Source organism: Lithobates pipiens, unplaced genomic scaffold (genome assembly GCF_037356315.1).
Source record: "Lithobates pipiens isolate NorthernLeopardFrog02 unplaced genomic scaffold, aLitPip1_a1.2 Scaffold_8, whole genome shotgun sequence".
In the NCBI taxonomy this organism is placed as follows: Eukaryota; Metazoa; Chordata; class Amphibia; order Anura; family Ranidae; genus Lithobates; species Lithobates pipiens.
Genome location: NW_027507903.1, coordinates 190107387 through 190131633, shown reverse-complemented (window position 1 = coordinate 190131633; position 24247 = coordinate 190107387). Strand labels below are relative to the sequence as shown.

At 43.9% G+C, this 24247-nt stretch overlaps 1 protein-coding gene across 1 annotated transcript; it reads right to left on the bottom strand.

The window, feature by feature from the left end:
• Positions 1-163: 163 nt before the first annotated feature.
• On the bottom strand, positions 164-23887 carry LOC143962009 (uncharacterized). The gene is made up of 5 exons (XM_077471351.1): positions 23422-23887; positions 23060-23222; positions 22828-22969; positions 22325-22516; positions 164-208 (listed from the first exon to the last, which is right to left on the bottom strand). Exons 1-5 carry the CDS (start codon positions 23645-23647, stop codon positions 164-166), a joined length of 768 nt encoding a protein of 255 aa, XP_077327477.1. The 5' UTR covers positions 23648-23887.
• Between the last annotated feature and the right edge of the window lie 360 nt (positions 23888-24247).

Genomic DNA, 24247 nt, shown 5'->3' with positions numbered 1-24247 from the left:
TCCCCGGCAGTAGGGAAAAATAAAGGGAAGGAGAAGCTGGGTGGGGGGGGGGGGGGGCCCAAGATGATGTAGGGCCATCAGAAGAAGGTAGGTCAAACAAACTAGAGTCTCCACGCAGTAACACCCAGCCAGGACCTGGGCAGGCCTTCAGGCCTTAACTGTTTTAAGAGTCACATACCTTCACAGCGATGTCAATCACCAAAATGCTCTGAAATTAAATCAATAATATATCTATAAATATAGGAAACCCTTTAAATGAAGAACCATCTTAAAAAAAAAGGTCTATAACTTACAAAGCAGCCCAATAGTGGCACCCAATCCATGTCCAAGTCCACCAGAACATCTCGACCAGGCAAAAAGTTCTAGCAAACATGCAAACGCTATTAAAGTCTATAGGACACGAACATGAAAAATCAAAAGTCCTAATTTTAATGGCCATAAAAAGTGTATGGGGACCCGTGTACTACAATAGTAGACATGTATCAATGCAAAAAAAGTTTTTAAAACAATCGTTTTTTCAAGAGCAGCGATTTTAATGATGCTTAAAGTGAAACAATAAAAATTAAATATTCCTTTAAAAATCGGACATTGTGGGTCCTCTTAGTCTGCCTGTAAAGCGCATATAAGCAATGTGTATAACATGCCACAGCAATAATGACATTTCTAAAGGAAAAAATTTAATTTAAACTTGCTCGCAGCTGTAATGTATTGCCTGCTCCCGACAATATAGATGAGGGTTCCCCCCAGTCCATACCAAACTCGACGGGTCTGCTATGGATTTTCAGGGTAACTCCACTCCAAAATTAAAAAAAAAAGAAGTGTTGTGAGGTCCCCCACCAAAATCCATACCAGACCCTTATCTGAGCATGCAGCCTGGCAGGTCAGGATAAGGGGGACGAGTGAGGGTCCCCTCTCCTGAAACATACCAGGCCACATGCCCTCAATATAGAGGGTGGGTGCTTTAGGGCAGGGAGAGCAAAGCACCTTGTTCCTAGACATGTGCATTCGTTTTCGTCCGAATGCATTTTCGTCCGAATTTCAGCTATTTTCGTTTTCGTTTTGGCAAACGATAATGAAAGCACAAAATCCGAAAAACGAAAGATCCGACATAAATAAATGCTTTATTTTCGTTTTCATTGTTACAACAGTTCGATATAGAATAGGAGATTCGACATGACTCTGACAATAACAATCTGTCTATAGAACCTGTGGTCGAATGTGCCTAACCTTACCTCTATTAGTCCAAGATTATATAGAGAAAATATTCAACAGAGAAAAAAGATTTGACAGAGAGAAAAGATTCTGCAAGTTACTGTCCTAAAAAGTGTTTGGGGACCCGGGTCCTGCCCCAGGGGACATGGATCAATGCAAAAAAAAGTTTTAAAAACGGCCGTTTTTTCGGGAGCAGTGATTTTAATAATGATTAAAGTGAAACAATAAAAGTGTAATATCCCTTTAAATTTCATAGGGGGGGGGGGGGTTGTCTATAGTATGCCTGTGAAGGGGCTCATGTTTCTGGTGCTTAGAACTGTCCCTGCACAAGGTGTCATTTATGCAGGAAAAAAAGTCCTTTAAAATCACTCGCAGCTATTATGAATTGTCGGCTCCGTAATACAGAGAACACTCATTGAAAGTCATTAATAAAAAAATAAAAAAATAAATAAATAAAAAAGCGTGGGGGTCCCCCAAATTCAATTACCAGGCCCTTCAGGTCTGGTATGGATATTAAGGGGAACCCCGCGTCAAATTTAAAAAAAAAATTGACGTGGGGTTCCCCCTAAAAATCCATACCAGACCCTTTATCCGAGCACGCAACCTGGCAGGCCGCAGGAAAAGAGGGGGGGACGAGAGAGCGCCCCCCCTCCCTCCTGAACCGTACCAGGCCACATGCCCTCAACATTGGGAGGATGTTTTGGGGGTCTGTGACCCCTCAAAGCACCTTGTCCCCATGTTGATGAGGACAAGGGCCTCATCCCCACAACCGTGGCCGGTGGTTGTGGAGGTCTGCGGGCGGGGGGCTTATCAGAATCTGGAAGCCCCCTTTAACAAGGGGACCCCCAGATCCCGGCCCGCCCCCTGTTTGAAATGGTAAGGGGGTACAAAAGTACCCCTACCATTTCACAAAGAAAGTGTAAAAAATGGTTAAATAAAACAAACACACTTTTGAAAAATTCCTTTATTAAAAATAAAAAAATAAAAAAAGATTCCAGTGGCGGTAATCCACTCTTGCTATCCAGCGACGGACGGTCATCTCTCCAGCGATGTCTCATCTCATCCAGTGCAGCGAATACATCCTTCTGTCTCCGTGGAGGAGACACTGCAAGGATTCCGGCGGCCTGACGTTTCTCATATATGGAGGGCGGGGCCACCCGTCACCTGACCCCGCCCCCCTCTGACGCAAGGGGAAACCCGGGGTTCCCTGTGACGTATGGGTGACCCCGCACCCCTCTGATGTAACACAGGCAGGTTTCCGTTACATCAGAGGGGGGCGGGGTCACCCATACGTCACGGGGAACCCCGGGTTTCCCCTTGCGTCAGAGGGGGGCGGGGTCAGGTGACGGGTGGCCCCGCCCACCGTATATAAGAAACGCCAGGCCGCCGGAATCCTTGCAGTGTCTCCTCCACGGAGACAGAAGGATGTATTCGCTGCGCTGGATGAGATGAGCCATCGCTGGAGAGATGACCGTCCGTCACTGGATAGCAAGAGTGGATTACCGCCGCTGGAATCTTTTTTAAATTTTTTTATTTTTAATAAAGGAATTTTTCAAAAGTGTGTTTGTTTTATTTAACCATTTTTTACACTTTCTTTGTGAAATGGTAGGGGTACTTTTGTACCCCCTTACCATTTCAAACAGGGGGGGGCCAGGATCTGGGGGTCCCCTTGTTAAAGGGGGCTTCCAGATTCTGATAAGCCCCCCGCCCGCAGACCTCCACAACCACCGGCCACGGTTGTGGGGATGAGGCCCTTGTCCCCATCAACATGGGGACAAGGTGCTTTGAGGGGTCACAGACCCCCAAAGCATCCTCCCAATGTTGAGGGCATGTGGCCTGGTACGGTTCAGGAGGGAGGGGGGGCCGCTCTCTCGTCCCCCCCTCTTTTCCTGCGGCCTGCCAGGTTGCGTGCTCGGATAAAGGGTCTGGTATGGATTTTTAGGGGGAACCCCACGTCAATTTTTTTTAAATTTGACGTGGGGTTCCCCTTAATATCCATACCAGACCTGAAGGGTCTGGTTATGGATATTTAGGGGGAACCCCACGTCAAATTTTTTCTTAAATTTGAGGCAGGGTTCCCCTTAATATCCATACCAGACCTGAAGGGCCTGGTAATTGAATTTGGGGGACCCCCACGCTTTTTTATTTATTTTTTTTTTTTTTTATCAATGACTTTCAATGAGTGTTCTCTGTATTACGGGAGCCGACAATTCATAATAGCTGCGAGTGATTTTAAAGGACTTTTTTTCCTGCCTAAATGACACTTTGTGCAGGGACAGTTCTAAGCACCAGAAACATGCGCCCCTTCACAGGCATACTATAGACAACCCCCCCCCCCCTACGAAATTTAAAGGAATATTACACTTTTATTGTTTCACTTTAATCATTATTAAAATCACTGCTCCTGAAAAAACGGCCGTTTTTAAAACTTTTTTTTGCATTGATACATGTCCCCTGGGGCAGGACCCGGGTCCCCAAACACTTTTTAGGACAGTAACTTGCAAATTAGCCTTTAAAATTAGCACTTTAGATTTTGAACGTTGGAGTCCCATAGACTTTAATAGGGTTCTAAAGTATGCTATATACTAGCTCCGTCGAATCTTCTTTATACATTCGACAGACACCATAAGCCTTCAAAGACAGATTCGACCGTAATTCATGTGGATTTTCGGACGAATGCAATTTTTGAACGAAAAACGAAATAAATAAAAACGAATTTCGGGAGTAACTAAATAAATTAAGTTTTCGGACGAAAACGAAATTCCGAAACGAAATATTTTACTCTGCACATGTCTACTTGTTCCCATGTTATTTAATAAAGGAATTGTCAAAAACTGTCTCCTGCAGTTCTTCGTTTTTGCTATTTTTTTTGGTGAATAGGTATTGGGTACAATGTACCCGATACCCATTCACATAGGGGAGCAGAATCTGGGGACCCCCTTGTTAAATCTTGGTTTCAAGATTCTGATAAGCCCCCCTGCCCACAGCCCCCAACAACTACTAGCCAGGGTTGTCGGGAAGAGGTCCTTGTCCCATCCCCAAAGCACCCTCCACATGTTGAGCGCAAGTGGCCTGGCATGGTTCAGGATGGGGGGTGCATGCTTGGATAAGGGCCTGGTATGGATTTTGGGGGGACCTCACAACATTTTTTCTTAATTCTGTCATAGGGTCCCCCTTAACCACTTCAATACACTGTATTATATACTGTGCACTGCGCTATATACCCTGCCCTGTATTATATATACTACAGTGACTGCACTATATACTCTGAACTGTATTATATATACTACATTGACTGCATTATATCCTCTCCACTGTATTATATATACTACACTGACTGCATTATATACACTGAACTGTATTTTATATACTACACTAACTTCACTATATACTCTGAACTGTATTATATATACTACACTGAATGCACAATATACTCTGAACTGTATTATACCTCTATTCATTCACTATACACGGCCGCCGTGTAAGCAGAATCCTTATATAGTGTAGAGCGTGGAATTAGCCCCTGAGCCATGATTGGATTAAGGCAATATGCCTTTGGCCAATCATGGCTCTCACAGCACATCATGCTGTGATTGGACAAAGCATACAGATCAGGTGCATGCTTTGGCCAATCAGCAGCGATCTTGCAGTGTATTATGGGGTGCTCAGTGGCTGGCGAACTTCCTGCAAGCGCCCCATATGTTCATTCGTTTTAGGAATAAATGAACACCAGAGGTTCAATTCAAATTTACCTTTGTCTCAAACAATGGAACCATCCCTAATATTCACACATGTGTGGGGGGAAAAAAATGGTTGGCCAACAATTTAACTTTGTTTAAGCTTACAATAAACTCAACTTTAATTCAAATGAATCTTATCTTTTTCTATCACTATAGATGTTTCTACATTTTATGTGGCATGTTCCCTGGCCTTTTTTATAATGAATGGGGATGAGCCAATCAGCCCAAACCTCAAGTTCACGCTTGGCAAATCGAAGCTTAGTATGCTTTGAGGTTTGTTAAGCATGAAGTTCATGCGCTATGTGGTTTGCTAAACCCAAACTTAGCAGGGCCAGCTTTGCAGTCTTTGATAGATGAATGTTGTAATTCACTTCTGGACATTGTTGTCAAAGGTAATAGGCCCACTACTGTTAAAAAGGGCAAATTGAGCATGGTAATATCTTGACAAAGTCCCACATTGTATTCCAGTGTCAATCACATCATTCAAGTGCTGATCTTTAATTTCTACAACCCTACTGCTAAATGACAGATTCTGAGTACTTAATTAACCATTTGGTGGGACATCCCGGGTGAAATTACTTATTTAACCATATTTGCTCCAATAAACTTTAATGGGCAAAAGGTCCACTAATTTCAAAATAAATGAGCCAGATAGATTTGATAATCCCTAGTTAAAGGAATGCCTAGTTATGTGACCTGTTAAAATTATTTCACAGATTGTCCAATCATGGACCGTGCTATAATATTCCAAATGTGGAAGTGCATATCTCAATACCAGTCCCTTTGAAAAACCATCACAAAAAAGTTGCACAAAATCCCCTTCTACATACAAACATTTTGAGCTCCACTTTGGAGCAACCAGTGATATTCAGCACACATCATCTATACTGGTGAGACACTTACAAGTGTTTGGTGTGTAGCATTACCGCACAGCCTTTTACAATAAGCTTGTGTCTCAGCACTAGCAATTGCCTGTGATTTCTCACAGCACTGATGATTTTTTTTTTGAAACACAAAAGTTATCAACCATGCCTATGATAAATCAGGGCCAATGAATACACAAAATGCTTCAACACTTATATTGATAAAAAAAATATCCAAATTACAGTGGGGCGATATGTAAATTACTTCTTCTTTTTTTTTTGCTTGTGCTTTATTTGTTGGACCATGTTTCTTATTCATTTTTATTGATTGTTTATAAATGGGAATGCAGTACTATTTAATGACTTTTTTTTATTTTTTATTTTCTGTCAGTGTTCAAAATTGTCAATATTCTTTATGCTATTGAAGGTGGCACAAAATCCCATGAATACATTAAGCATTCATTAAATTTCTCCATGCAAGATTTTCATATTCACAAAGGATTTTAGAAGTATTCATAAGAAAGAAGAAAAATGATTGTTAGAGACTAATATAATAGGTTCCACTATACTGACACCTTTTACGATTTCATAGTTGATATTTGTTAATAGATGAAATCTTATGAAAAAAACAATTTATCTGAAAGTATACACTTTTAGAGAAACCTAATCTGCAATATAATTTCATACGAGTAAACACAAACAAATTGGTGACATATAGTGAACATTCAATTGTGTAAAAGTTTAACTGGAGATATTTGTTGTTTAAATGAAAAATATTAAAATGTTTCAGCATATAATGGCAATGCCTTTACAGTGCTTGTGTTAAACAGTGCAGATATAGCTTACATCAAGCTTTGTTGCTAAATGTCTTTGACATAGGAATGCAATTGACATGATTTACTCTTTAAACAGGTGCAGAATGCACATTAACAAATTATCCTGCAACACATTTGTTTTGTGAGCCATTAGAAGCCTAATATAGCACCTGCTGTTCATTTCAGTGAAACAGAAAGCTCACCACCTACCTTTAATTCTTTTCTTTAACACAGCTCAGTGTGTCTCACATTTTAGAGGATCAATCACAAGGTATTGATTTGAAAGAGGTATAAAAATCAAAGTTGAATGAACACATCTGACTTGTTCATAATGCATGGTCAGCTTTGGGGAAGAGAAATTGGGAAATAGGGTGGCTGTGATAAAAAACAGTTGGACTGTGACTTGAATAAAGCAGATTATGCTGGCAACAAATCAATGATATACCAGAGTGTTCCATTTCATGCCTTCTTGCACTAGACAGATTTAGAAATCTAGGGAGGGTTATACAGTACCATTAGAATTCTGCTTTTTAAGTTAGACCAAAGTAGCAAGGCTATTGCCTTTGAGTTTTATGTGTAGCGTGCTGCTGCGCTGACAACAGTTTTAAAGGGTATTCTGAATGCATGTTAAATTGTTTTAGTGGAGTGTTGTTAATCTTGTAGAAAAATGTTTTAAATATTCTTAAAATTTAATTTGTAAGTATCAGAAAATATTTGATATATATGTAAAAACTATATATATATATATATATATATATATATATATATATATATATATATATATATATATATATATATATATATAATTATATATATAGTATGATATATATATATATATATATATATATATATATATATATATATATATATATATATATATATGCTATATATTTAGTTTAGACATGTCATTTGCACTGGTTTAGCATATATAGATAAGAAAATTAAACATATAAGAACATTTTTATGATTAAATTTATTGGAGAATTGCCCAATTACCTCTAGAAATCCTTTATTTCTAGGTTAAGCTCTGCTGATCTATCTCAGTATGAGTAAAGGTTGCTATGTTTACCCCTGAACTGATCAGGGGTCCTTTGGACTCCCTACTCCATTAAAAAAAACAATTGGCTTTTAAATTTTTTATTAACATCAAAAAACATCCCTTCCAGAGTAAGGAAGGAAGAGCATAAAAATAAAGTCTTCTGTTTTCCCATCCTACGCTAAATCTACTCATTATTAACTTAAGGCCCCTTTCACACGGGCGGCTGTTCTGCCGCAGTTTATCGTGTTTATTTTTTTCTACAAAATTCAAGGCTCCAGGCACAGTGATCAGCTGCGTTTGCACAGTGCGCTTACCTGCGTTTACGTGCGTTTTATTGCGGTTGCGTTTAACTGCAGTTTTTATTCCCATAGCAACCCTTTTATTTATTTATATTTTTGTTCCCTGGAATGTACCCATGATGCATTGCGGTCCTCTGTATTTAAACCTGTTTCTTTGTTCTCTGGCTGAGTGTGTGTTGGAGTTTTGCAGGGAGAGGAGTGCTCAGTTTTGTGCCAGAGTTTTTTGAAAAATGAATGCAAATATGGGTAGTTTGCTTGCAATGCTCATTTTGCTGATGATGAGGATGAAGACAAGAAGAGCGATCCAGAGTAGGCAACGTCCTCGTCGTTACTGGGTCCATCCCTTAACGTCCCAGCGCCTATCGATCGGCTACTTTGCCCTCATGTTCGGTGAGCTGAGGACTCATGGGGACAAGTTCCATAATTACACAAGGATGTCGGTGGCGTGCTTCGATGAGCTGTTGGTACTTGTTAGAGGACACCTGACCAGAACCACGACCAATATGCGAAGAAGCATTAGTCCAGAAGAACGGCTGTTACTTACTTTAAGGTAGGTTTTCCATATGTTGAACAAATGCTTAAATTCATGTACATGCAGGCTTAGGCAATATTGACAATAGTGTGTATGTGTGTGTATATATATATATATAGATAGATAGATAGATAGATGAATCTATGACCTAATCTATATCACAACTAGGGATGAGCCGAACACCCCCCGGTTCGGTTCGCACCAGAACTTGCGAACGACCCCCGCGTTCGGCACGAACGTTAGAACCCCATTGAAGTCTATGGGACTCGAACGTTCGAATTGGAAAGTGCTAATTTTAACGGCTAATATGCAAGATAGTGTGCTAAAAAGGGTTTGGCGATCTGCCTCCTGCCTCAGGGGACATGGGTCACTGCAAAAAAAAGTTTTAAAAACTACCGTTTTGGCGGGAGCACTGATTTTAATGACGATTAAAGTGAAAAAAAAAAAGTGAAATATTCCTTTAAATATGGTGCCTGGGGGGTGTCTATAGTATGCCTGTGAAGTGCCACGTGTTTCCCGTGTTTAGAACAGTCCCTGCACAAAATGACATTAAACGGAAATAACACCATTTAAAACTGCTTGCGGTTTTAATGTTATATCTGGTTCCTGTAATATGGTTGAAAATCATTCAGAAAAATGGCATGGGTAGCCCTCCCTGCCCATTACCAGCCTATTTGGGTCTTGTACGCATATTAAGGGGAACCCCGTACCCATATTAAAAAAAGGAAATGCGTGTGGCCCCCAGGCCCTATATACTCAGAACAGCAGTATACAGGCGGTGCAAACAAGACAGGGACTGTGTAGGTTTGTTGTGTTAAGTTGAATCTGTTTGTCATTTTCAAGCGGTACATTTTTAAAGTGTAGCTCCAGTCAAAAAAAATATCTTTAAGCTTTTTGGAAAACATAGGGAAGGGTTATCACCCCTGTATAATTTGTTTTGTCGTCCATCTTTTTTCATCTCACTTGCTGTTGTCTCCTTCCGTTTGCAAGTAGGAGATGTTTGTAAATTGGATGTTTGAAAGTAGGGGCCTGCCCTATATGCTCTGCAGAAATGGCGGAACAAGGTGTTGGTTTTGCAACAACATTGTAAGCCCTCAAAGTGACTCTTGGTGGCCGCTGGAGCGCCCTGCTGTGAACGATTATATCAAGAATTGTAATTACATGCCATTGTTGAACAGTGGTAGAAAAATTGACCTTTGGTGGTTGTGGTGCTGGTGCCACAACACTATAAGTCCTCACAGTTACTCTGGGTGGGCACAGGAAGGGGCCCTCCTGTGAAATATTATATCAAGAATTGTAATTACATGTCCCTGTTAAACAGGGGCAGAAAAATTGGGCCTTAGGCACTGGTGCCATCACACTGCAACCTCTGCCATACACTCTAGTTTTATTGCAGGAATTAGCCCTGCTGCAAAGCATTGCATCAAAAATTGTACTTAAACGCCCCTGTTAAACAGGGGCAGAAAAATTGGGCCTTAGGCACTGGTGCCATCACACTGCAACCTCTGCCATACACTCTAGTTTTTTTGCAGGAATTAGCCCTGCTGCAAAGCATTGCATCAAAAATTGTACTTAAACACCCCTGTTAAACAGGGGCAGAAAAATTGGGCTGCTGGCATCACCCAGAACCAAAAATGTTCTTCCAACATATCAGCGGAGGAGGAAGAGGATAGACAATCAACATAACAGGACAGTCACTCAGCATCAGCATAGGCAGTCTTGAAGGGATGTGGTATTTCAAAAAAAATTATTCGGTTACATCAGCTTCAGGTGCTTGGTAGCTGTGGGTGATCCAAGACTGATTCATCTTGATGAAGGTCAGTCGATCAACTGATTCGGTGGACAGGCGCACCCTGTGATCGGTAACGAAGCCACCAGCAGCACTGAAGGTGCGTTCCGAAAGAACGCTGGATGCAGGACAGGCCAGGAGCTCAATTGCATACTGTGCAAGCACTGGCCAGTGATCCATCCTCAAGACCCAGTAAGCCAGAGGATTTTCAGTGGGAAAGGTGTCCAAGTCTGACCTTGCCCCTAGGTATTCCTGCACCATGTAAATTAGACGCTGGCGATGGGTGCTGGAACCAATCATACCTTGGGGCTGCGGACTAAAAAATTGTCTGAACGCATCAGTCAGACGGCCACCTTCTCCACCGCTCCTTCTGACTGATGCCTCAGCAACACGTTGTCCAGGACCAGGAGTTTGTGACCTCCCAGTCTCTGGGAACGCGTTGCACAGAGCTTTCTGCAAGGCCTCCCGGAGATGTCTCATCCTCTGCTCCCTCTGCGATGGCAAGATAAGGTCGGCAACCTTACCCTTGTACCGTGGATCAAGGAGAGTGGCCAGCCAGTAATGGTCCCTCTCCTTGATCCGAAGAATACGAGGATCCTTCCGCAGGCTTTGCAGGATCAGGGAGGCCATGCAGCGTAGGTTAGCTGAGGCATTCGGTCCGGAGTCCTCTGGGTCACTAAGGACAACATGATCCGCAGCTACCTCCTCCCAGCCACGTACAAGTCCACGTGTTTCTTGGGACTGTAAATCATCCCTATAAGACTGCTGCTGCTGATGCTGAGTGCCAGCCTCCACCTCCATGCTGACACAATCATCCTCCTCCTCCTCTTCCTCCTCCTCACCCTCTTCCTGTGTGATGGGTGGCACAGCAGGAACACTGTCTGGATAAAGGGGGCCTTGAGAGGCAAGGAAGTCCTCCTCTTCCTGCCTCTGTTCTGCCTCAAGTGCCCTGTCCATTATTCCACGCAGCGTATGCTCCAAGAGGTGGACAAGAGGTATAGTGTCACTGATGCATGCACTGTCACTGCTCACCATCCTTGTGGCCTCCTCAAACGATGACAGGACAGTGCATGCATCCCTGATCATGCCCCACTGGCGTGGTGAGAAAAAACCAAGCTCTCCTGACCCTGTCCTGGTGCCGTAGTCGCACAGGTACTCATTGATGGCCCTCTGCTGCGTGTGCAGCCGCTGCAGCATGGCCAATGTTGAGTTCCATCTGGTGGGCATGTCACATATAAGGCGGTTCTTGGGCAGGTTCAACTCCTTTTGGAGCTCAGCCAGCCGAGCACAGGCATTAAATGATCGGCGGAAATGCACACAGACTCTCCTGGCCTGTTTCAGGACATCCTGTAAGCCGGGGTACCTGCCCAAGAACCGCTGCACCACCAGGTTAAGGACGTGAGCTACACAGGGCACATGGGTCAGTTGTCCCTGTCGGAGGGCGGAGAGGAGGTTGGTGCCATTGTCGCAAACCACCATTCCTGGCTTAAGCTGGCGTGGCGTCAACCACCTCTCGGCCTGCCCCTGCAGAGCTGACAAAACATCCGCCCCAGTGTGGCTCCTGTCCCCCAAACAAACCAGCGCAAGCACGGCATGGCATCGTTTTGCCTGCGTACTTGCGTAGCCCCTGCAACGCCTACGGAGCACCGCTGGTTCTGAGGACAGAGCACTGGAAGAGGCCGTGGAGGAAGAAGAAGAGGAGGGGGTGGAGGAGAGAGGTGTGTCACAACCAATAGTAGCATTTTGGAGGCGTGGTGGCGGAACAACCTCCAATACTACTGCACCTTGTCCTGCATCCTTCCCAGCAGCCAGAAGAGTGACCCAATGGGCCGTGAAAGACAGGTAACGTCCCTGTCCATGCCTGCTGGACCATGAGTCAGCGGTAATATGCACCTTACCGCTGACCGCCCTGTCCAGCGAGGCAAGGACATTGCCTTCCACATGCCGGTAGAGAGCCGGAATTGCCTTCCGTGAGAAAAAGTGGCGTTTGGGGACCTGCCACTGAGGAACCGCACATTGTACAAACTCACGGAAAGGGGCCGAATCTACCAACTGAAAAGGCAGCAGTTGAAGTGCTAGCAATTTAGCCAAGCTAGCATTCAACCGCTGGGCATGTGGATGGCTGGGAGTAAATTTCTTCCGCCGGTCCAGCAGCTGGGGCAGGGACATTTGTCTGCTATAATCGGACGTGGATGTACCACTAGCAGAGTTCCCGGAAGCACTTGGCTGTGACACACCTAATTCTACACCTTCATTCCTCTCAGAGCAGGTTTCAGAGAGGACTGAAGGTCTAGTGGGGTTGGAGATGCCAGCTGATGAGGAGCAAGGAGAGGTCCGCTTTGTTCTTTGGTGTGGGTCTTTGAGGTATGCTTGCCAACGAGCTGCATGGCAGGTCAACATATGTCTGGTCAAGCATGTGGTGCCCAAGCGGCTGATGTTTTGGCCACGTGAGATACGCTTGAGACATATGTTGCAAATAGCAGCGGTGCGATCTGATGCACTCGTCTCAAAAAAGGCCCACACCAAAGAACTTTTAGAATAACGCGCAGAGGAAGCGCTCTGCGCAGAGGAAGCGCTCTGCGCAGGCGGAGCTCTGCGGTGTGATTCAGTCGGTGTGCTGCCCCTAAGCTGGCCCCCGGAGGGCATCCTGCCTCGTTGGACATGTGCCTCCTCCTCCTCCTCCTCCTCCTCCTCCTCCTCCTCCCTCCTTCCAGGCACCCACGTGGAGTCAGTGCCCTCATCATCCCCTCCCTCTTCATCGCTGTAGCAAACCTGGCAGTATGCTGCAGCTTGTGGAACATTACTGCCAGATTGCTGTCCTTCTTGAGCATCCCCTCTCTCTGTGCTCACGCTACTGCCTTCCTCTAGCTGAGTGTCATCATCAGAGCCCACCAAACACTGGGCATCCTCCTGGAGCATGTACCCAACACTGTGCTCAAAGAGTTCAGGAGACTCCTCAGGAGGACGTGGTGGGTCTAGGGAAGGAGTCACTGATGATGACATTGAGAGGAGGGACGACGATGTGTTGGCAGCTGCTTTTCTACTACCCTGAGACTGGGTGAGAGAGGATGAGGAGGATGAAGAGGGCTTGGTCATCCACTCTACCAAGTCGTTGGCATGTTGCGGTTCAACATGTCCAGCTGCAGAAAAGAAGGACAAGCATGTCCCATGGCCACGTGCTGATGACAATGCACCGCGTCCCCGACCAGCACTGTTGTCTCTAGACACAGAGCCTGCTTGCCCTCTTTTATCGGCTCGCGCCTGTCTGCCTCTCCTTGCTGGCCTTCCAGACATGGTAATGGCCTGAAGGGAGTTGGGTAAAACAGTAGTTGGGTAGTTTATATTGTGCTGGAGGCACACAACACCCACTAACTCCTGCAGATGCCTTTTTTATAGAACAGCAGAGTTAAAGGGGTATATACAGATGTATACTGTGCTGTGCTGGAAGCACACACAACTTCCAATAACTCCAGCAGATGCCAATCGGGCCCAAATACAGAACAGCTATGTAGGTGGATAATAGCGGTATGTACTGGGTACAGAGCAGGCACACAGCACGCACTATCTCCTGAGTGACACTGCTGACTGCAAGCTCTATTGTTAAAGATGGACCACTAGCTATATAGGTGAGGTGAATATCACGGTGTATACTGCGGTCAGGGCACGCAGACAATAACAAGAAAACAGCAGAGTTAAAGGGGTATATACAGCTGTATACTGTGCTGTGCTGGAGGCACACACAACTTCCAATAACTCCAGCAGATGTCAATCGGGCCCAAATAGAGAACAGCTATGTAGGTGGATAATAGCGGTATGTACTGGGTACAGAGCAGGCACACAGCACGCACTATCTCCTGAGTGACACTGCTGACTGCAAGCTCTATTGTTAAAGATGGACCACTAGCTATATAGGTGAGGTGAATATCACGGTGTATACTGCGGTCAGGGCACGCAGACAATAACAAGAAAACAGCAGAGTTAAAGGGGTATATACAGCTGTATACTGTGCTGTGCTGGAGGCACACACAACTTCCAATAACTCCAGCAGATGTCAATCGGGCCCAAATAGAGAACAGCTATGTAGGTGGATAATAGCGGTATGTACTGGGTACAGAGCAGGCACACAGCACGCACTATCTCCTGAGTGACACTGCTGACTGCAAGCTCTATTGTTAAAGATGGACCACTAGCTATATAGGTGAGGTGAATATCACGGTGTATACTGCGGTCAGGGCACGCAGACAATAACAAGAAAACAGCAGAGTTAAAGGGGTATATACAGCTGTATACTGTGCTGTGCTGGAGGCACACACAACTTCCAATAACTCCAGCAGATGTCAATCGGGCCCAAATAGAGAACAGCTATGTAGGTGGATAATAGCGGTATGTACTGGGTACAGAGCAGGCACACAGCACGCACTATCTCCTGAGTGACACTGCTGACTGCAAGCTCTATTGTTAAAGATGGACCACTAGCTATATAGGTGAGGTGAATATCACGGTGTATACTGCGGTCAGGGCACGCAGACAATAACAAGAAAACAGCAGAGTTAAAGGGGTATATACAGCTGTATACTGTGCTGTGCTGGAGGCACACACAACTTCCAATAACTCCAGCAGATGTCAATCGGGCCCAAATAGAGAACAGCTATGTAGGTGGATAATAGCGGTATGTACTGGGTACAGAGCAGGCACACAGCACGCACTATCTCCTGAGTGACACTGCTGACTGCAAGCTCTATTGTTAAAGATGGACCACTAGCTATATAGGTGAGGTGAATATCACGGTGTATACTGCGGTCAGGGCACGCAGACAATAACAAGAAAACAGCAGAGTTAAAGGGGTATATACAGCTGTATACTGTGCTGTGCTGGAGGCACACACAACTTCCAATAACTCCAGCAGATGTCAATCGGGCCCAAATAGAGAACAGCTATGTAGGTGGATAATAGCGGTATGTACTGGGTACAGAGCAGGCACACAGCACGCACTATCTCCTGAGTGACACTGCTGACTGCAAGCTCTATTGTTAAAGATGGACCACTAGCTATATAGGTGAGGTGAATATCACGGTGTATACTGCGGTCAGGGCACGCAGACAATAACAAGAAAACAGCAGAGTTAAAGGGGCATATACAGCTGTATACTGTGCTGTGCTGGAGGCACACACAACTTCCAATAACTCCAGCAAATGACAATCAGGCTCAAATAGAGAACAGCTATGTAGGTGTATATAGTGGTATGTACTGGGTACAGAGCACGCAGACAGCACGCACTAACACTACTGACTGCAAGCTCTATTATTAAAGCTAGATCACTAGCTATATAGGTGAGGTGAATATAGTGGTGTATACTGCGGTCAGGGCACAGACAGTAACCACTACACAAGAGCAAAATAGTAAATCAGCCAAAAACGATTGGTGTGTAACTGTGTTGAAGGTACACAGAACACCCACTGCTTCAGATGCTAACAAACACTACACGAGGCCGCCTGAAAGGCAGCTTTATATAGTGTGGGGCGTGCACTACACTGTCTGAGCTATGATTGGCCACAGGCAGGATGCCTGTGACCAACCATTGCTCTTCCCGCTACTGGCGCTGCGATTGGCCAAGCATGCGGGGTCACAGTGCATGCTTGGCCAATCGTGAGACAGCAATGCATTGCGCCATCGCAGTGCATTGTGGGCCACACGAATTTTGCCGCGAACGGCCCAAACGTTCGGAATTCGGCGAACGCACGAACGACCGATGTTCGAGTCGAACATGCGTTCGACTCGAACACGAAGCTCATCCCTAATCACAACAGCGATTTTTCGCACATTACTACCATTACCATTATTTTTTAGAAAAAAGAGAAAAGGCAGTAACACCCCAATAAAGGGTCAGAGGGCGCTGGTCACCCCTAATAAGTAAAGAAAAAACAAAAAGATATCCCCTGGGTGGGGTTTTTAACAGCATATATTACCTGTGAGGGCTGATATATATACACAGTAGGAATAACTACTGAGATGACACGGAAAGTTTGTAATACAATTATTTATTGATAAAAGAATTAAATGGGTGACACGGTGGTCAGGAAATTGAACTCCACTTGGTGAATAATGGTACATGTATAGACAGGGAAATTACATCACATGAACCCTATTACATCTGTATACACAGTAAAACATAGATAAAAGTAATCCTTTACGCGTTTCGACCCACTCAGGGGTCTTCTTCAGAAGGTTTATCTATTGTAAAAGAGAGGACAAACATAAATATATATCCATACATTATGATATATTGAAGGTAACCTACTATAGACAGAGTGAATGTCTGATATAGTGATATTGTACAAATATCGGTTACTATATATCACAGGTGAATACCTGTATAATCCACGGTGGAGATCCTCTTTAAAAGACAGGAATATGCTCAGACACATCCCTCATATCAATCATTCATTGATGTGCCACAGCTCATCTAGCTGGTATAGGTCGCTGTGTCCTACCATCAAAGGTGGGCAGGGAAAACGGAATCCAACAAACGGGATGGCTTGCGAGGGATCACATCCCTAATTCCACCTCCTGTGTGTAGGTTGGAGGGGAGTATAGACGTGGACAGCCCAGGGTCAAGGGCGACACCCTGCAGTAGGACAAAATATAGAGGTAATAAAACAGTTTTTATATGTATAAGTGTATATAAAGTACACTAATTGGGTACTATCTGGTCTATAAATGGAGAACACAGGTCCCACCAGAATAGTGTATAAATAGGGAAACTTGTGTATGGATTCCCAGATAGATCAGCACACTATGAAACCAAAAAGAGTGAACAACCATAGAAAAAATCATAGAAAAAAACACCTGTGAATGACACGGAAGTGTGAAGAATCTATAACCGTGAGAGTAAAGAAACAAAACAAGGGAAAGAAAAAACAAAAAAAAATGAGAAAAAGGAAAGGAAAGAAAAAGAAAAACCAAATACATCACATGCCACAGTGAGCACAGATCAGAAAAGGCTGAATGAAATGGTGAAGCTGTCTGTGTAATTACCTATGTAATCTTGCAATACGTGCTCATGTGTTGGATGAGCCCAAAAAAAGGCAATATATTAAAACAGGAGGAAGAGGTCCTGCGAATTTGCGCAGGTCCACCCCTTTCTATTCAGAAACCGTGCAAAAAAAGAGGGAGACTTTCGTCTACAAATAAAAAAAATAATAAAGAGTGAGCAATACAACAACCCAATTGTATCAGAAAGAAGTTGCAGTGTCAGCAAAGACAGACCAGTAGCTTACCCTCAAGCATAATGTCAGTGTATCAGGTGTCCTGTCACAGATGGAATGAATTCCTTATACATGAAGGTGAGGTATAAATACCTTGTATCTAATTGGTTCAGCTGGCTCCATTACAAGCCCAGCTGAATCAGTTGTAAGCCCTATCAGGGAGTCCTGCCCTTCTGTCAGTCTAATAATTCGGTCGCCATCTTGGGCGACCAGATGTGGTCCCCCCGGCGTTCTGGAAATGACCCTTCCAACATGGCGGAAGGGTACCCAGCTTTGTCGCACCGGCGTGACGTCGGCACGTCACTTCGCATGCGCAAAATGCGCGTTCGCAGTGAAGCGCCGCGTCCAAAGCTGTCCCAGAATGCCGCCGGCCAGATACAATCCCCCAGGGGGGCGGGTGGGATCACCCCGCTCATACCTGGGATCACAGGGGAGGGGCATGCGCGCACAATATGCCCCGCCCCTTCTCTGGCCGGGAAGCCATGCCGAAGGGGTCCGCCCTATAAGCGACGCCAAGAGAGCACAACAGGTGGCACCATCTAGAGGAAAGAAAGGAGAGGTGCGTCTGGACATCCTGTCAGCAAGTAAAAAGAGCACATGTTAAATGAAACTATATCAAATAAAGACAACCGCTAAATAGTAAATATATATTACAGGTAATCAGAGCATACAAGAGAACAACATCTACTTAATGGTGTATAACTGGACATAACACAATGTTTCTAATGTGGCACAATCACAAGGGAATGTTACATATTTCTCTAAGGCATTGAATATAAATGAAAAAATGTATAAAGATAAAAATAAAATATAAATAGATAGATGACTGGGTAAGTAAGCAGCCCAATTTCCATAAATGTATACGTAAATATATAATGAGTCATGTATCTACTCTTGAGGAATACAAGGAAATTCCTAAATGGCGACTAAATCGCAAAGCCGCAAAGTATCAAACTCAGTCTCAAAACTGGACATTGTGTTATTCCAGTCATCACCTTGAAAACTATTCGTTGTGGTTAATAAACAACACAACAATTACCGAATGAGTGCCAATTCAAACAGTATTACACCAAGTTGAACTCATATCTCGAACCTCTTGTGTTACCGAATGGGGAAGGGTGTTTAACCACCCGGTTTCGTACTAGAAAAAAGAGAAAAGGCAGTAACACCCCAATAAAGGGTCAGAGGGCGCTGGTCACCCCTAATAAGTAAAGAAAAAACAAAAAGATATCCCCTGGGTGGGGTTTTTAACAGCATATATTACCTGTGAGGACTGATATATATACACAGTAGGAATAACTACTGAGATGACGCGGAAAGTTTGTAATACAATTATTTATTGATAAAAGAATTAAATGGGTGACACGGTGGTCAGGAAATTGAACTCCACTTGGTGAATAATGGTACATGTATAGACAGGGAAATTACATCATATGAACCCTATTACATCTGTATACACAGTAAAACATAGATAAAAGTAATCCTTTACGCGTTTCGACCCACTCAGGGGTCTTCTTCAGAAGGTTTATCTATTGTAAAAGAGTGGACACACATAAATATATATCCATACATTATGATATATTGAAGGTAACCTACTATAGACAGAGTGAATGTCTGATATAGTGATATTGTACAAATATCGGTTACTATATATCACAGGTGAATACCTGTATAATCCACGGTGGAGATCCTCTTTAAAAGACAGGAATATGCTCAGACACATCCCTCATATCAATCATTCATTGATGTGCCACAGCTCATCTAGCTGGTATAGGTCGCAGTGTCCTACCATCTTTACCATTATTTTTTATCCTTGAAAACTATCTATCGTGCCTTGCACAGTCAGTTTTATTTTTTGCAAATAGGAAACGTCATCAAATTTCAGTAGTTTCTTATTATGTAGGTGAGCTCTGAACACAAAGGCATAATTTTGCATTAACAAGCAAGGTACCACCAAATAATATTTTGTACTAGACCAACCCACCACCAGGCTTCCTGTTTGGATGCCAGCACCTACTACCAGAGCCGAGGGATGTTTCATCTTTGGGCTGCAATGTGTTAAAAGTCATCAGCTTATATAGATGCTGATGTTTATTTGTTACCATGTAGAACTCCATATGTATATTGATTTTTTTTTATTGAATTTTATTTATTTTACTATATTTTATATTTTCTGAATTGTTATCAATTTTGTATTGCAGATACCTTGCCACTGGTGCCAGTTTCACCTCCCTCCATCACCAATTTCTGATGGGAATTTCCACCGTATCCACCATTGTGCATGATACCTGTCATATTATCTGGGAAGAACTGAGAACATCAGTCATGCCGGAGCCAACATCCAGTCTGTGGGAGGAAATAGCGGAGGAATTTTGGGAGAAGACCAACTTCCCAAACTGCATTGGGGCATTAGATGGGAAACACATCCGGCTCATCAAGCCTCCAAAATCCGGTTCCCGCTTTTTCAACTATAAGAAATACTTTTCCATTGTGCTTCTGGGACTCAGCGATGCAAATATGAAGTTCATCGCTGTGGATGTTGGAGCATATGGGAGTTCTGGAGATTATAGAATTTTCAGAAATTCCGTAATGGGGCAGCGGTTTCAATATGGCGAATTTCAGGTGCCACAGTCAAGGCCTCTCCCTGGTACTACTGGACCAGATCTTCCATTTGTAGTGCTGGGAGATGAGGCATTTGCCTTATCTACTCACCTGCTAAGGCCCTATACCAGGCATGGTCTCACTGCCAGGAGGCGAATTTTTAACTATCGACTCAGCAGAGCTAGAAGAATGGTTGAGTGCGCATTTGGCATTTGCACTGCCAAATGGCGTGTTTTGATGACAGCCATGCATCTAGAAGTTGATCATGCCATCAATGTGGTTCTAGCATGTTGTGTTCTCCACAATTTTTTGAGGGGTAAGGAGATCGTGGCCACCGAAACCCCAGTTTCTGAGGATCCCATAGGTCATGTTACTGGCACTCGTCCAAGTAATCAGGCCCTACAAGTCCGTGAACATTTCACTGATTACTTTTTGAGTGAAGATGGACAGCTGCCATGGCAATTGGACTATGTGTAAATTTTTAACCGGTGTTGCATGGACCTTACATGTCAAAGTTTTTTCATCACAGTTTTCAAGTTTTTGTGTCAGTTTTCACGTTTGCCTTAAATAAAGTAGTCAACAATTTTCAACAATTTAAATTGTTTTTATTTCTATCTTTTGCTATGCACAGGGTATATAAAAAATAGACAAACCTTACAAAAACATTGAATGCTTGCAAGTATAGAAAAATGTTTTTTAATTCCTTTGGAATATATATATATAAAATCTCCTTTTAGTTTCAAGTATTGAATTTCAAGTGCAACAGATAACGAGTCCACAAAATATCCCCCACTACCCCCCTAAAAAAAAAAAAAAAGGTTACAGTATTCCTGAAGTGCTGTAAGGCCCCTTTCACACAGGGCAGATCAGTAATGATCCGTCCCGTGATGATCCGCTCGGTCGGCAGGGATCGTTCCATTGTCCATTGTCCCCACTGAGCCGGTGGCAGACAGTGCTGTCCCGGCACACTGTGCAGGGACCGCCCTGTGAGCTCTCTGTTCTCTTCTATGGGGATCGGAAGAGCACGGACCATCTGTCCGTGTTCATCCAATCCGCTCTGCAGACGGCTAGAAAAAAAATTGGATTTCCCTCCATCTACAGAATCGGATAATTGCGGTGGCACCCGATATCGTCCGCCTCCGCAACAGTCCGATTCTGCAGACGGAGGAAAATCCTATTCTATCCGTCTGCAGAGCGGATCAGATGGACACGGACAGACGGTCCGTGCTCGTCCGATCACCATAGAGGAGAGCGGAGAGCTGACAGTGCGGTCCCTGCACAGTGTGCGGAGACCGCCCTGTCCGCAGCCGGCTCAGCGGGGACAACGGAGCAATCCCCGCTGAGCGAGCGGATCATCACGGGGCAGATCATTACTGATCCGCCCCGTGTGAAAGGGGCCAAAGATGGGCACTGAGTGTGGCAAACAGTTCTGAAATATTTGGCTAGATGGAGAAAGTGCAAAAGATGTCTCCATGTACACTCCACTGTGTAGATGGGGTAATCTCCCACTGGGCCAAGGCTCTCAACCTAAACAATGCTAGCACCCAATCAGAAAGTTCAGGTATTGTGAGAGCAAGTGGGGCCAAGTAGCAACATATATAAGCTTGGGACAGTGGGAGATTCTTCTATGCGTACAGTTCAGTGTACATGGAGGAATCTGGGGTTGGTTGTAAACATTAGTTCGTGTAGGTAAAACATTAAGTAGTGTAGGTAAAACATTAAAAGTAACATTACACAACAAGAAAAATAAAACTGTCATATCACTGCCATAGGAATACTATAAGTTTTCATAAATTGGATAATTAGGGTTCCGCAGGGAAGAATGGCTTGGTTCACTGCCAACATCTACGGGTGATCCTGAATGGGAAGATGAGGGTGAAGACACTGGGTGTGGCTGCACATGCATCCTTTGGTAACCAGGATTAGACAGGTAAGGCGTATACAGTGGTGGGGGTCCTGCATAAGGGTTAATGGCAGATGTTGTGTCATGGCACTGCTGACTGGGCATTGGTCTACTGAAAGAGCCACTAGGTGAATTAAAACCCATAGCCCATGGCTGAAATTTAGGATATGGGCGTTGCTCTTTGCAAGCGGACACAATATACGTTAAATAGGCATGTATATCACCCCTGACCTCAGTGCGCTTATCTGCAGGAAACCCCTGATTACACAAAACAACATTCTCAAGAACATAACATCTGGGTCTGACATGTTGAGGAATTCATCATCTTTGACCTGGTTTTGTGATTGTTTTCTAATTTCTTCAATGATACGGTTGAAATATTCCTCAAAAGGTGTCTCTTGTTGAGTACGTGTTCGACGGGTGGTGGAAGTAGACCGGACTCTCCTATCTGGATTTGCCTGCAATAGTTATAATATATAGATTATGCATCTGATACTGAGGTCACACTTTAGTGAACATCATATGATGATGATAAGGCTTGTACAAATATTGCAGCACCTGTTTAGAATAGATCACACACAGGTACTTGTTTTGCCGCAAAAACCTGATCTCACTGAAGACCTCCAAAGCCAGAACAACAAGTCACACCTTGCACAAAAATAAGCTGTTGTTGTTTCTCCAACATTTGTGCCAACACCAGCTGCCTTTTCAAAATGTAAGTAATACGTTTTTTTGTGGACAGAAATTGTGACATTTTTAAAATACATACCGCAGGTTCTTGAGTGGATGGATGATATTCTTGGGATGACACTGTCTCTGTGGTTTCTTGACTGGTGTCAGCGTCTCCTGATGGTGATGGCGACGAACTTTCGTGCCTTGCGCTTGCTCTCACAGGGACACTTGACACAGTTCTAGGTAACAATAAAGATTACACGTTTAAAAAACATGAATAAGCCTTTACTGGTCACAAATTGCTAAGTAAAATAAATGGATATACTTACGCGCGCATCTCAGTGGTGCGCCTCAAAAATGACAAAGCCTCTGCATGGGGGTTAGGCCTGCGACGAGTTGAGGGTGCTCCGCTTCTCTCCGCAGCCTTCTCTTCGTTGACTTCTTTTTTGTAACGGTCGCGCAGGGACCTCCAACGTGTATAAACCTCCTTTCCTGCAATATATAAAAAACATAGAATGCACTTTTTGGTAAAGTTCTATTGGCAGATAGCATGTCTAATTTTGTGGAATTTGCAGCATTGTCAGTGACAAAGTGCTGTATTGCTATAAAATGGCCTGGTCATTAGGGGGTAAAATCTTTACTAGGATGCATGTGTACCCTGCTGCATAGACACAACAAACCTTGCACTCACCTCGGTTATCCTGTTCAGTTGCAGACATCTCGTCCCAGTTCGGTGTGACATATTTGTAGACTTCCTCCCACTTTGCTCTCTTCAGCACTCGGTCTGCATATCCTGGGCATTCTGAGTCCCATAACTCTGGTCGGGCATGCACCAGTGCGATGATGGCCTCGTGCGAGATATCTCTTGCCGCCATGCTGTCTTCTCCCCTTTCATCCCTCTCAACTTCCTGTGTCATTTCCCAGGTACACCTGCTGATTAGGATGTGCTTCCGGGTGTTTTTTTTCTTCTTTCACGCTGCTGGCCGCAATTGACACAAAAGACTGCGATTACCTGCGGTTATGTGCTTATAGCTGCGCTACATCGCACCTGGACGCATACAATTCTATTTTTTCTATTCGCACCGAACCGCACGTAACGAAATCGCAGTTAAACGCTGTGTGTGAACAGGGCCATAGGAAAGCATTGTGTGCCTTTGGCTGCGGTGGAAAACTAGAAAATTCGCAGCTAAAAGCACCATTCTATCCGCCCGTGTGAAAGGGGCCTAAAAGATCAGAAAGGAAATTAAACTTTGTCCTCACTTTGTAAACAATGTTTTCTACTATATTATGTAATTCAGGATGACAGCACAAGGCAGGATCAAGACCCTACAATTAATTTCTTCAAGACTTATTATATGTGGGCTAGGTATGTTAGGTTGTTAAATTAGAAAGTGTTTACTGTTCAAACTTAACTCTAGATAGATGGTGTCATGAACCTTGGAATAGTGAAGTATTTCTCCTTTTATTCTATTACACAGTGGTGGTTCTTCCGCCCTGTCTTAAGGCTAACCCCCTCC

What these genes read in the sequence shown, in the direction of transcription:
- LOC143962009 (XM_077471351.1), bottom strand. Translation starts at nt 23,647, where the DNA reads ATGACACAGGAAGTTGAGAGGGATGAAAGGGGAGAAGACAGCATGGCG. An exon ending in CGCACCACTGAGATGCGCGC is followed by an intron (nt 22,970 to 23,059) that starts GTAAGTATATCC and finishes ATTGTTACCTAG; the next exon opens with AACTGTGTCAAGTGTCCCTG. An exon ending in CATCCACTCAAGAACCTGCG is followed by an intron (nt 22,517 to 22,827) that starts GTATGTATTTTA and finishes TAACTATTGCAG; the next exon opens with GCAAATCCAGATAGGAGAGT.